This window comes from Carassius gibelio, chromosome B14 (genome assembly GCF_023724105.1).
Source record: "Carassius gibelio isolate Cgi1373 ecotype wild population from Czech Republic chromosome B14, carGib1.2-hapl.c, whole genome shotgun sequence".
Classification (NCBI taxonomy): domain Eukaryota; kingdom Metazoa; phylum Chordata; class Actinopteri; order Cypriniformes; family Cyprinidae; genus Carassius; species Carassius gibelio.
This window is the reverse complement of record NC_068409.1, coordinates 339,621-353,856: the sequence shown is the minus strand read 5'-3', so window position 1 is coordinate 353,856 and position 14,236 is coordinate 339,621. Positions and strand designations below refer to the sequence as shown.

The 14,236-nt window shown below is 37.6% G+C and overlaps 2 protein-coding genes across 44 annotated transcripts in view; one reads left to right on the top strand and one right to left on the bottom strand.

The window, feature by feature from the left end:
* Window positions 1–13,467, top strand: part of LOC127971350 (uncharacterized) — a 47,496-nt gene extending 34,029 nt beyond the window's left edge. For 2 of the 7 annotated variants that reach the window (XM_052574276.1, XM_052574275.1), the window contains exon 6: window positions 3,889–4,288. In XM_052574276.1, the coding sequence (XP_052430236.1) occupies window positions 3,889–4,133 (245 nt within the window). In that variant the 3' untranslated portion in view covers window positions 4,134–4,288. Of the gene's footprint in view, window positions 1–2,785; window positions 3,402–3,507; window positions 3,777–3,888; window positions 4,289–12,599; window positions 12,869–12,980 lie in introns of those variants that run through there. The other 5 variants (XM_052574271.1, XM_052574266.1, XM_052574268.1 and 2 more) reach the window with 5 other exon arrangements.
* The window catches only part of LOC127971354 (structural maintenance of chromosomes protein 5-like), a 29,931-nt gene continuing 21,706 nt past the window's right edge, over window positions 6,012–14,236 (bottom strand). For 5 of the 37 annotated variants that reach the window (XR_008156802.1, XR_008156804.1, XR_008156815.1 and 2 more), the window contains 4 exons: window positions 7,258–7,311; window positions 6,952–7,016; window positions 6,819–6,885; window positions 6,012–6,586 (listed from right to left, as the gene is read on the bottom strand). Coding sequence is in view for 6 of the 37 variants with exons in the window: in XM_052574289.1 (XP_052430249.1) it covers window positions 6,302–6,586; window positions 6,819–6,885; window positions 6,952–7,016; window positions 7,258–7,311 (471 nt within the window). In the remaining 31 variants the exon portion in view is untranslated. Of the gene's footprint in view, window positions 6,587–6,818; window positions 6,886–6,951; window positions 7,017–7,257; window positions 7,343–7,421; window positions 7,861–7,934; window positions 8,025–8,111; window positions 8,192–8,279; window positions 8,328–8,444; window positions 8,562–8,653; window positions 8,737–8,831; window positions 8,947–9,044; window positions 9,139–9,216; window positions 9,271–14,236 lie in introns of those variants that run through there. The other 32 variants (XR_008156816.1, XR_008156817.1, XR_008156818.1 and 29 more) reach the window with 23 other exon arrangements.

Genomic DNA, 14,236 nt, shown 5'->3' with positions numbered 1-14,236 from the left:
ATAAAAAGGAAGAATACTCTCTAGACAAAGCTATTTAATACAAAATAAGCTCGAAAACAAATAATAACACATTTACATATTCATGGCATTAGATGATTGGCTTATTGCATTTAATAGATATTAATTTAACATGAACATTTAATCATTTAGCAGACGCTTTTATCCAAAGCCACTTACAGATGAGAAGAGCAAATAAAATCAATTTAAACCAATAGGAGGGCAACAGTAGACAAGTCTCAGTTAGTCTGACATACCAGTTTTCCCCCAGAAAAAGATAAAAATAGAATAAGAACATTTTAGTAATAAAACATGTTTGAATAAAACATTTGCAAGATTGTTCAATGCATGTTTGGCCTGAGTTTTTGTTGCATTGCGCTTGACAGATGCGTTTGACCGCTGCAAGTTCATAACATAACGTTAAATATGAAAAGGATCCACTATAAACAGTCACACAATACTGTCTTGAACAGAAGATTTAGGGATCACTTGAAATGAAAATAGCCTACTCTGGTGTGTGTGTGTGCGCGCGCGCGTGTGTGTGTGTAAGAGAGAGCGTTTGTGCGTGAGCGCGCTAATGCGTTCAAGATCGATATCAAAAACGCGTTCTGTGGGAATGACCCTTTATTATGCATTTATGTTTATTAAAAATGTTATAAATTAAATTAACGTACTTCAAACAAAAATGATTACAATCATTAAAAATTACTTTGTTTCAAAATGTATTTGTTATCGAACAAATCAGTCCCAATTAAGGTAAAGTTAGTCAGAAATGACCATAAGTGGAGTATCGCGAGTCTTCAGTACACAAAAAATGGCTTAATATCTAAACATACTTGTACTTACAGTAGCCTTACAAGTTCATTCAGTGAAGGATTCCTCCGACTGATTCAGATTCAAACCATGCGATCATGAAGCATGAAAATGAACTGTTTAACTTAAACGAATAATTTTTTTGATGGTAAAACTGCACTCAAACATAGTAATGTTAAATGTGATTTTTTCATGCCGTGTTGCTGGAGATGGATCGCAGCAAACGCGGACATAAACGCGATATGAAATAGTGTTGAAAAACGCTATTAAAAATAATTCTTTATTTTCTGACCTAATGAGCCAATCAGCGAAAATGCTGCTGTTGGTAAACAATCCGTTTCCATGGCAACTGGAACAAGACGCGTCACTGTTTCATGACGTCACAGACCCAGTCAGTATAAAACGTCTCGCCCTGGCAGAATCTCTTTAGTTGAGCGATGTTCGCAACAGAGACGTTCGTCTGAGTGAAGTCTGCGAAAACAAACCTAGCAACACTTGTACAAACGCCAGTCCGTATAGATCGAGATATATTTTATCTGTACAGACAGTGTGTATCAGATAACGTTAAAGTTCAAACTGACATTACCAGATACGGATTACTTATCTGTCAGTATGAGAACCACAGACACAATGTCCAAAGACATGAGAGAGGTGCTCCTGGAGGTGTATGTCAACGACGCCTTCTACTTCGGTGACAGCTACTGGGCATCAGATGATAAAGATGTTCAGCTGGAGTTTGAGATCACCGATGACATCTACGACCTTATCAGTGCATCTCGAGAGCTAGATGTGCAGCTGGAGGTTGTGACGGTGGATCATGTCTCAGGCAGATACTGCAGTCCAGGAGAGATGCGTGTGCAGCTGGAGGTTAATGCTTGTGACAACATCTCGGTCTGTGAAGTGAAAGATTTGCAGCTGGAGATGAACAGGAACGACAGCATCTCAGAGCTGAAGAGTCCTACGCTGGTCTCTGAAGATCTGAGCGACCCAGCAGGACCTTCAGTGGAAGAGGCCAATGATCAGGGTGTCCTGGATGCTGAGAAGAGTCCAACAGGTGAAGACATGCAAATGTCTTATTCATGTTTATTTGTGTTGTTAGAGATGTTTCTAATAGTAAATTATTATATGTTGGCTGTGACAAAGACCTAATACTGTATTCCTACACCTTGTTGAGCTCTCGAGCTACAACCGCCAAATTTGTCAGTGACCTTTATGCGGATTTGAATTTTGGTTGCTATATTTTTTCTAAATTATCTGATTCATGGAATTCCTGTAGCCGACTTCCAAACGCTGTTAGATTTCCATTTAGAGCTGAAAACTTTTCAAAGTAATGCCCTGTTTAGAGTTGATCCACTCTCTCGATCTATCTGCTAAAAATAGTTGGATAGATGCTAGCAACAACTAGCAGAGGACTCGTAGTTGTTTGTAAAGGTCCGATTGGTTTTTAATTGTTATGAAGTTAATTATGATGTTTAATGGGGTTTGAAATGTTTTTCAAACTTTCAAACTTTTAAAAGTTTTTTTTTTTAATTTAACTCTCAGACAAGACTTATCTAGTTTGTTTTCTTCTTTTTTTCAGGACTCACTGTTGGGGAGATAACCAAGAAAATGGGGGCAATCTTCCAGCAAATTTGGGCAGTTTTCCAGACAAAAATGCCAGAAACTGTCGGGCAACCTGAAGTGGATCTTCTCGATCCAAAGGAATCGTTTGTTCCAGATCCAAGTGCTCCCAAGCCAGAACCTGAATTGGATCTGTTAGATACAGAGCAATCGTGTATCCCTGAACCAGAAGTGGATCTTGTTGTTCCTTCTGAACCTAAACTGGATCTGGTTGATCCGGAGGAATCACTTGCCAGCCCAAAAGGTGAAAAGATGCAAATAGAAACGTCTTCTTAAAATTCGGACTAATTAATCATGTTTAATCTGGTGAGAGATGTTTCTAATAACACATTGTATGTTTTTCTTCTTTTGTCAGAAACTACCAAAGCCGTGAAGAATAAGAAAGTTCATGGCTTCGTTGTAACCAAGAGAGTAGGATATGCTACAGTGAGGAATACGAAAAAAACCTTCCTCCAGAACGACAGATCGAACTCAGCATGGCCTGAGATGGATCTGAATGTTCGTGAACCAAAACCTATTGAGGATTTGGTTGCTCCTCCTAAATGGGATCTGGTTGATGCGGTGGAACTGTACACCACGAGTCCTAGCGTTCCTGAGCCGGACTCTGAGGAGGATCTGGATGATCCTCTTGAACGTGAATGGGATAAGGACTCGATGGAATTATATGCCCCGGGTTCAAGTGTCCCTGAGCCAGACCCTGAAGAGGATTTGGTTGATTCAGTGGAACTGTACCTCCCGGGTCCAAGCGTTCTCAAGCCACGACCTGAATGGGATCTGGCTACTCCAGTGGATTTGGGTGCACCAAGTCCAAGCGTTCTTGAGCCAGAGTCAACGGTGTTATCTGAACTTGCAAGTTTGGAAAACTACGTCCCTTTAACCATGCTCCAACTAGAGGATCGTTTGAAGCAGTGTACACTGCTCAAACAAAGACATGTCACCAATGTCTGGCCCAGGGTCTTCATCGGAGACGAGTAAGTCTGCAACACAATTGTATTTCTTTCATTGTTCTGTCATTTATTCTACAATGTAAATAGTTTTCTATAAAAGACTAATCAAGGCTTTTGTGTCCTTGTGCAGAGAGGCCGCAACAGACCGAGATATGCTGCAGGAGATGTGCATCACTCACATTCTGAACGCTGCAGCGCCCAAAAAGGACTTGAACTACTTCTTGGGAACATCTTATGTTGAAGATCTAGAAGGAACAGTCAATACAGGGTCCAGATATTACAGAGGCTTGCACATCAATTATTACAGCTTGCCTACAACGGACAGACACTGTTCTGACATCAGCAAGTGCTTCATGCCAGCTGCAAAATTCATTGACAAGGCCGTGAATAAACCAGGGAGTAAGGGCTGACACACACACACACACACACACACACCATATATTGTCTACTATCAAGTGTGTTATAGTCTATTAATGAGTTTTTTGACCATAATTCTTTTTTGTTTCCTCAGGTAAGGTGTTGATTTGCTGCAAGCAGGGTGTCGACCACTCTGCGACTCTGTTTCTGGCATATCTGATGATCTGCCATGACATGATGGTGGAGGATGCCATTGATCACGCCATACAGTCGAGACGCATCCAGCCCTCCAGAGACTTCCTGAAGAAGCTGATGCTCCTCAATGCTGACCTTGTGAACAAGCGAAAACTAAAGTTAGAGGACATAAAAAAAGGCAAAAAGAGGAGAAATGGCAGCTAAAAAAAAAGTGTAGAAATATACTAAAAGATATACAAGAAAATGTTCACATCTAGAAATGTCAATAAAATGAATGGATAATGTCCTGATAATGAGCTGCTTTGTTTTGTAATATATTTATTTTTTACAGTGCAAATGAATTTCTGCACTGATCGAATCAAAATCCTATCAGCATTGTATTTTATGTATTTTATGTATGTACTTTAATGAATTGCTTACAGTGCAAATGAATAAGTGCACAGATAAAAAATAAATAGAGGCATTGTTAGATGCCAGTGTTTCGTGATATAATTTCTATGCAAAGATTTGATTAAAAAAAATCTTTCACTATCATAGCCAGGGCCATAGCTGGGGTCAGCGGGGCCCCGGTGAAGGTTGTACCAGTGGGCCCTGTTTGAAATTGTTTAATTTATATGTTCATGTTTAAGTTGTCTCAGGTGTGTAGGTGTCCAGGTACAGAAAACAAAGAATTAAATATAAAATAGCACTGCATAGTCTTCACTGTATACGTTTAATTAACAGTCAAACCAAAATGTATTCAGACACCTTCAACATTTCTTACATTATCACAGTTTATTTGCTCTAGTTTATAAAATGGTAATAAAATATGACAAGATCTCAAGAGTTAAACTGTGTCAGAACAAATTCATCTTGAAAATGTCAGATAACTTTGATAGAAAGGTGTGTAATCGATTACAATCAACCAAAACTTCAGACAGTTGTTAGTATGACAATATTTACACAACTATCAATACTTTGTTGAACAATTACCAAGCAATGTTTAATTTTGTTCAGTCTGTGGTGTGAAAAGGTTGCATTAGCAATTCAGGAAAAAAAAACACGTAAGCAAAACATGGTCGGGTCAAAGTGTCTGAAAAATTTTTGCTCCCATTTTTATCTATCAATTTCACTAGTACTCCTCTGTATGAAGATTTTTGGGGTATGTCACAGCTCGCTTTATTTTGCTATACTCACTTACATTAATTATAGTGTCCTGCACCTACTATTAAAATGTAAAAAAAAAAAAAAAAAGTTTGGTTTGACTGTGCACTCATTCTTGTTAAAACTACGAAGTAATTCAGTCAAGAGCAGTGAGTGATTTTCCGTCTTTCATTTTCTTGGATTAACATTACCGCAGCTAGTAGCTAAATTAAGCGCGGTCACTTTAAGAGACAATGAATGCATCCAATATAATAGGCTACACATCCCATTTGTTTCTCAACTGTTCTACTGCTTTAAGTAAATAACAGAAAATAAAGTGCAGAAAATGGTAGATGTGTTTGCATTTTTTAGGAATAGAATTAGAATACTGAGTGTTAAAGTTAGAGGGTCAAATAAAGATGGAAGAGATGTGTTTTAAGCCGATTCTTGAGGATGGCTAAGGACTCAGCTGCTCGGATTGAGTTGGGGAGGTCATTCCTCCAATTAAATGGAGGTAAACTTTTAAAAAAGCTTAAACCTTGCGTGTTTTCTCGCTCCAAAGCTCGCGTTTTTCTAAGCAAGTTTTTCTGTCTGAACGGTACAGTGACTGGCGCTTTAGAAACGCACTGCTTCGTGAACCTTTACGAATCACTTGTTTTGAATCAGTGATTAGAATCGTGTATCAAACCCAATCAAACGAGATAGGTCTGACTGCAGAACCGCAGAACCATTACGTCACAACAGTCTGAGGACGACAGCGCCAGCCCGACTGGAAGTGGGCGGGGCAAGGAATTACGCTACTTCCGTGTTTTGGAACTTTTAAAGTTTAAAACAATGTTGTTATTATTAAGACTTTGTTTTAAACGATTTATTTGAAAATGTATATTTAAGACTGATTAACAATATTATACATTAGACAAAGCATAAAATTAAAAATAAATAATCCAATGAAAACAGAGCTTGAGAGTTTGAACATTTTATTCAGTTGAAAATAACTTTAAATACTCAAACAACATAGACCACCATACACAATAATATAATGGACTGAAAACAAAAAAAACATTAATTTAAATAAAATGAGTTTTAAATAAAATCACACACTAGCTGTTTTCTAATTAAATAAAATTACAAAATCAAACTAGATAAATAAATTATATAAAACAAATTAAACCAAAGAAAATAAATCTTATAAAAGTTATACAGGCACAAATTTTACATCAATAATTCTCAAGAGAAAAATAAATAACAAATTAAAACTCCATAAACATGGAGTTTATTCTGAGGTGCCTTTCGTCGTGACATTCGAAAAGAAAAACTTCCATGTCCTGTTGAAACTGGAACTGAAACATGAAAGGCTTTTTGGCCAGTTCCAGATCATCTTTTCTTTCCGCCCGATCAAGTTTAAGAAGGGCCTCTTCCTGGTCTTCCTTCTTTAGGTCCAGATATGACGGCTCTTGCACAGAACCTCTGAAGGAGTGGCAGTTGTCCCGCAGCCATCCAACTGCGGTCCTGAGGTCTTTGACCATCTGTGGTTCCTTCATGAGAGAAGAGTTCAAAAAAATAATGAAATAATTAATTCATTTAAAAGAATTATTCTCACAAGAGAAGAGATGCACCACATTTGGCTGCTAGCTCATTTCCATCTGTTGTCCCTGGGGAGATTGGAAGTGTCCTCAACAATACATTGTGGTTTAATCAGGATGCATGTAAAGTAATGTTTTGAAATTATGCTCTTTCATGTGCCCGTTTGAGACAATAAAAACATACCATGTCGCCGGTTTCGGTGTCTTCTTGTGCTTTAGGTGGCTCCTGCACATCAACGGCAGCATGTTTCCTGTAACAAATACATTTTTAAGTAAATTTATAGACAGAGAAAAACTTGAGAAAGCAGGAGAGTTACCTTTCAATGGCAAAATTCTCCATGAGAATAAGGCACCACCATTTTCGAATAAGAGGAAAATCCGACTTGCATAAGGGGAGAAAGTGTTAACAGGTCAACTTAATGGATTATATAATCTAGTTAAAATATATATTTTTAACAAAGACTTATAGCTGTAAAATCAAAGGGTGCCTCAAAGACCATGTGCAGAGCATACTGAAATTCCCCCCCAAAAAGGAATTCAGTCAAGTTCAGGCAACCATATAACGGTTTCATTCTTATGATTTATCTAACTTTTTTTTTTTTACTTTCCCTTTTTTCCCTCACCATCAGCATGAAGATCCCACAGTCCACAGAGCCAGTCAGCTGTTGTGGAACATTCTAAAACAATGCAATTATCATTAAGTTATCCCTGTAAAGGATGTGACAAACATATAAAAACACAATCTATATAAGTAGCTTATGTTTTTTGAAAGCCTAATAAAACTAACCTTGTTCTTGATCAGCTTCCATGGTCCTGGAGCGATTCTGTTTGTCAATTTACTGCAACAAAATCAAACAGAAATATTTTAATATATTATAACCAGAAAAATTGGACAAAAAAAGCAAAGTATATTTACTCAAAAGCAAAAAAAAAAAAAAAAATTACCCATGACTGAATTGCAAAAACAACATTTAAAATTTAGAATATAAAAACATGCAGCATGCAGATCATCATGCAAATGAACATCATGCACAGAATAATCAGCAGTGAACATCAATGAAGAGCAAACTTTCGAACAACGAACTTTGAACAGCAAACCTTGAACTGCGAACTCTGAACATAATATTTATATATGTAATGCAACCTGAAGACAGTCACATATTTTACATCACCAATCCCGTAGGGGTGAGTTGAATCAAAAAAATACATAGCCTTGTTTTTAGGCTTAAGAACCTGTGAAATACAGTTGTTAGTATATTGAATCCTAATATCACCATATAATCTTAAAGAGTTAGTTCACCCAAAAATGAAGGGAACAACATACACATAGCATTCAGTGTCCTGGCATCCAAGCAGGGAGCAGAATGTAATCCTTGGATCCTATGTTATCCTTGGGTGAACATAAGATCCATTCATTTGTTGTAACTGAATTTATAACTGTTCCAGTTTTAGATAAAATACAAATTGATGGACTTACTGGAAATGATAAAAATGGGTCCAATTCAAGTGGTGGTAGCCAGGTAACTACAAGGAATTTGCTGCAAACACATCTGTTGCCTAAGCATAACATTCATTTGCACATCCATTACAAAACACAATTACGTCTCCAGGTGATCATGAGTTATACAGTTGTAGGCAAAAATACCTTTTCCTTAGCCACCATGACGATCACATCAAGACAGCTGTTTGCAATCTGTTTTTAAATATATTATATATTAGTTATATAATAACATTAGTTAATTACTAACAAAAAATATATTAGCTGTATGGTAAATTTTTCTATTTTAAAAATCATTATTTGTCCACTTACTGTTGCCTCAAGCGCTGCATTGAGGCCCAAGGTCAAGAAATCTTTCTGCTGCAGTTTAATGCTTCCAACTTGAGCAATTGTCTCATCTCTGTCATTTTTACTCAAAATCTGGTTAAGCTTTTACCACAGATTAAGATAAAGAGACCAGAATTACATTCAGTAAACATAAAATGTGTTAATAAAAGTGTGATAAAAACAAACAATTTTACCAATGATGACTGCCAATCACTTGGCTGGAAATCCCAACAACTTCTACTGGCAGACAACTGTTTAATGTCACAAACCATTCCTGCTGCAGTGAAGACATAAATTATACACAGAATAAAATACACCACACAGTTTCTAAAGTATGTTACCACCATTTAACCCATGAATGAAAACACTCACCACCTGTTGTAACCATTGAAGCAGCCGGGGTACTGTCCTCCATCACAACATCAGTTCCACCTGCTTCCTCATGGTAGAAACAAGGCGCTGACCCTCTCTGAATCGATATGTGCTTCTATAGGTGAAATAAAATACAATTAATGCAATTCTCATGGTCAGAAAATTTAACAAATGCTGTAAAATACAACGCCAACAACAAATTAAATCACAAACCATGAATATGTAACCCAACAAAGTGATACTGTGATATTGCTAAATATTAGCCTAACTTACAAAATTATTCCTTTAAAAAAATATGTATATATCAGTACAGAGCTGTCTTGTATAAGCGTAACGTTATAATGTTAAGTATGTTGCATCTATCAAATATATAACTTCTTTTTACTTCTTTCTCTTCTTCTTTTCCTTGTTCTACAGTGTGCTCCGCCATAGTTAAACCGCAGTTGGTTATTATTGAATCAAACAGCCAGAGTCAGTGGTTTCAGTAGAAGTTTCGTAATTTAGGCTTATGTAGCCTTCGAAATATCAGTTGTTCACCACTAGGAAAATTTGTAGACATTGTTAATGACACGCAATAAAAAGGAAGAATACTCTCTAGACAAAGCTATTTAATACAAAATAAGCTCGAAAACAAATAATAACACATTTACATATTCATGGCATTAGATGATTGGCGTATTGCATTTAATAGATATTAATTTAACATGAACATTTAATCATTTAGCAGACGCTTTTATCCAAAGCCACTTACAGATGAGAAGAGCAAATAAAATCAATTTAAACCAATAGGAGGGCAACAGTAGACAAGTCTCAGTTAGTCTGACATACCAGTTTTCCCCCAGAAAAAGATACAAATAGAATAAGAACATTTTAGTAATAAAACATGTTTGAATAAAACATTTGCAAGATTTTTCAATGCATGTTTGGCCTGAGTTTTTGTTGCATTGCGCTTGACAGATGCGTTTGACCGCTGCAAGTTCATAACATAACGTTAAATATGAAAAGGATCCACTATAAACAGTCACACAATACTGTCTTGAACAGAAGATTTAGGGATCACTTGAAATGAAAATAGCCTACTCTGGTGTGTGTGTGTGTGTGTGTGTGTGCGCGCGCGTGTGTGTGTAAGAGAGAGCGTTTGTGCGTGAGCGCGCTAATGCGTTCAAGATCGATATCAAAAACGCGTTCTGTGAGAATGACCCTTCATTATGCATTTACGTTTATTACAAATTTTATAAATTAAATTACTTCAAACAAAAATGATTACAATCATTAAAAATTACTTTGTTTCAAAATGTATTTGTTATCGAACAAATCAGTCCCAATTAAGGTAAAGTTAGTCAGAAATGACCATAAGTGGAGTATCGCGAGTCTTCAGTACACAAAAAATGGCTTAATATCTAAACATACTTGTACTTACAGTAGCCTTACAAGTTCATTCAGTGAAGGATTCCTCCGACTGATTCAGATTCAAACCATGCGATCATGAAGCATGAAAATGAACTGTTTAACTTAAACGAATAATTTTTTTGATGGTAAAACTGCACTCAAACATAGTAATGTTAAATGTGATTTTTTACATGCCGTGTTGCTGGAGATATATTTTATCTGTACAGACAGTGTGTATCAGATAACGTTAAAGTTCAAACTGACATTACCAGATACGGATTACTTATCTGTCAGTATGAGAACCACAGACACAATGTCCAAAGACATGAGAGAGGTGCTCCTGGAGGTGTACGTCAACGACGCCTTCTACTTCGGTGACAGCTACTGGGCATCAGATGATAAAGATGTTCAGCTGGAGTTTGAGATCACCGATGACATCTACGACCTTATCAGTGCATCTCGAGAGCTAGATGTGCAGCTGGAGGTTGTGACGGTGGATCATGTCTCAGGCAGATACTGCAGTCCAGGAGAGATGCGTGTGCAGCTGGAGGTTAATGCTTGTGACAACATCTCGGTCTGTGAAGTGAAAGATTTGCAGCTGGAGATGAACAGGAACAACAGCATCTCAGAGCTGAAGAGTCCTACGCTGGTCTCTGAAGATCTGAGCGACCCAGCAGGACCTTCAGTGGAAGAGGCCAATGATCAGGGTGTCCTGGATGCTGAGAACAGTCCAACAGGTGAAGACATGCATATGTCTTATTCATGTTTATTTGTGTTGTTAGAGATGTTTCTAATAGTAAATTATTATATGTTGGCTGTGACAAAGACCTAATACTGTTTTCCTACACCTTGTTGAGCTCTCGAGCTACAACCGCCAAATTTGTCAGTGACCTTTATGCTGATTTGAATTTTGGTTGCTATATTTTTTCTAAATTATCTGATTCATGGAATTCCTGTAGCCGACTTCCAAACGCTGTTAGATTTCCATTTAGAGCTGAAAACTTTTCAAAGTAATGCCCTGTTTAGAGTTGATCCACTCTCTCGATCTATCTGCTAAAAATAGTTGGATAGATGCTAGCAACAACTAGCAGAGGACTCGTAGTTGTTTGTAAAGGTCCGATTGGTTTTTAATTGTTATGAAGTTAATTATGATGTTTAATGGGGTTCGGAATGTTTTTCAAACTTTCAAGCTTTTAAAAGTTTTTTTTTTTATTTAACTCTCAGACAAGACTTATCTAGTTTGTTTTCTTCTTTTTTTCAGGACTCACTGTTGGGGAGATAACTAAGAAAATGGGGGCAATCTTCCAGCAAATTTGGGCAGTTTTCCAGACAAAAATGCCAGAAACTGTTGGGCAACCTGAAGTGGATCTTCTCGATCCAAAGGAATCGTTTGTTCCAGATCCAAGTGCTCCCAAGCCAGAACCTGAATTGGATCTGTTAGATACAGAGCAATCGTGTATCCCTGAACCAGAAGTGGATCTTGTTGTTCCTTCTGAACCTAAACTGGATCTGGTTGATCCGGAGGAATCACGTGCCAGCCCAAAAGGTGAAAAGATGCAAATAGAAACGTCTTCTTAAAATTTGGACTAATTAATCATGTTTAATCTGGTGAGAGATGTTTCTAATAACACATTGTATGTTTTTCTTCTTTTGTCAGAAACTACCAAAGCCGTGAAGAATAAGAAAGTTCATGGCTTCGTTGTAACCAAGAGAGTAGGATATGCTACAGTGAGGAATACGAAAAAAACCTTCCTCCAGAACGACAGATCGAACTCAGCATGGCCTGAGATGGATCTGAATGTTCGTGAACCAAAACCTATTGAGGATTTGGTTGCTCCTCCTAAATGGGATCTGGTTGATGCGGTGGAACTGTACACCACGAGTCCTAGCGTTCCTGAGCCGGACTCTGAGGAGGATCTGGATGATCCTCTTGAACGTGAATGGGATAAGGACTCGATGGAATTATATGCCCCGGGTTCAAGTGTCCCTGAGCCAGACCCTGAAGAGGATTTGGTTGATTCAGTGGAACTGTACCTCCCGGGTCCAAGCGTTCTCAAGCCACGACCTGAATGGGATCTGGCTACTCCAGTGGATTTGGGTGCACCAAGTCCAAGCGTTCTTGAGCCAGAGTCAACAGTGTTATCTGAACTTGCAAGTTTGGAAAACTACGTCCCTTTAACCATGCTCCAACTAGAGGATCGTTTGAAGCAGTGCACACTGCTCAAACAAAGACATGTCACCAATGTCTGGCCCAGGGTCTTCATCGGAGACGAGTAAGTCTGCAACACAATTGTATTTCTCTCATTGTTCTGTCATTTATTCTACAATGTAAATAGTTTTCTATAAAAGACTAACCAAGGCTTTTGTGTCCTTGTGCAGAGAGGCCGCAACAGACCGAGATATGCTGCAGGAGATGTGCATCACTCACATTCTGAACGCTGCAGCGCCCAAAAAGGACTTGAACTACTTCTTGGGAACATCTTATGTTGAAGATCTAGAAGGAACAGTCAATACAGGGTCCAGATATTACAGAGGCTTGCACATCAATTATTACAGCTTGCCTACAACGGACAGACACTGTTCTGACATCAGCAAGTGCTTCATGCCAGCTGCAAAATTCATTGACAAGGCCGTGAATAAACCAGGGAGTAAGGGCTGACACACACACACACACACACACACACCATATATTGTCTACTATCAAGTGTGTTATAGTCTATTAATGAGTTTTTTGACCATAATTCTTTTTTGTTTCCTCAGGTAAGGTGTTGATTTGCTGCAAGCAGGGTGTCGACCACTCTGCGACTCTGTTTCTGGCATATCTGATGATCTGCCATGACATGATGGTGGAGGATGCCATTGATCACGCCATACAGTCGAGACGCATCCAGCCCTCCAGAGACTTCCTGAAGAAGCTGATGCTCCTCAATGCTGACCTTGTGAACAAGCGAAAACTAAAGTTAGAGGACATAAAAAAAGGCAAAAAGAGGAGAAAATGGCAGCTAAAAAAAAAGTGTAGAAATATACTAAAAGATATACAAGAAAATGTTCACATCTAGAAATGTCAATAAAATGAATGGATAATGTCCTGATAATGAGCTGCTTTGTTTTGTAATATATTTATTTTTTACAGTGCAAATGAATTTCTGCACTGATCGAATCAAAATCCTATCAGCATTGTATTTGATGTATTTTATGTATGTACTTTAATGAATTGCTTACAGTGCAAATGAATAAGTGCACAGATAAAAAATAAATAGAGGCATTGTTAGATGCCAGTGTTTCGTGATATAATTTCTATGCAAAGATTTGATTAAAAAAAATCTTTCAGTATCGTAGCCAGGGCCATAGCTGGGGTCAGCGGGGCCCCGGTGAAGGTTGTACCAGTGGGCCCTGTTTGAAATTGTTTAATTTATATGTTCATGTTTAAGTTGTCTCAGGTGTGTAGGTGTCCAGGTACAGAAAACAAAGAATTAAATATAAAATAGCACTGCATAGTCTTCACTGTATACATTTAATTAACAGTCGAACCAAAATGTATTCAGACACCTTCAACATTTCTTACATTATCACAGTTTATTTGCTCTAGTTTATAAAATGGTAATAAAATATGACAAGATCTCAAGAGTTAAACTGTGTCAGAACAAATTCATCTTGAAAATGTCAGATAACTTTGATAGAAAGGTGTGTAATCGATTACAATCAACCAAAACTTCAGACAGTTGTTAGTATGACAATATTTACACAACTATCAATACTTTGTTGAGCAATTACCAAGCAATGTTTAATTTTGTTCAGTCTGTGGTGTGAAAAGGTTGCATTAGCAATTCAGGAAAAAAAAAACACGTAAGCAAAACATGGTCGGGTCAAAGTGTCTGAAAAATTTTTGCACCCATTTTTTTCTATCAATTTCACTAGTACTCCTCTGTATGAAGATTTTTGGGGTATGTCACAGCTCGCTTTATTTTGCTATACTCACTTACATTAATTATAGTGTCCTGCACCTACTATTAAAA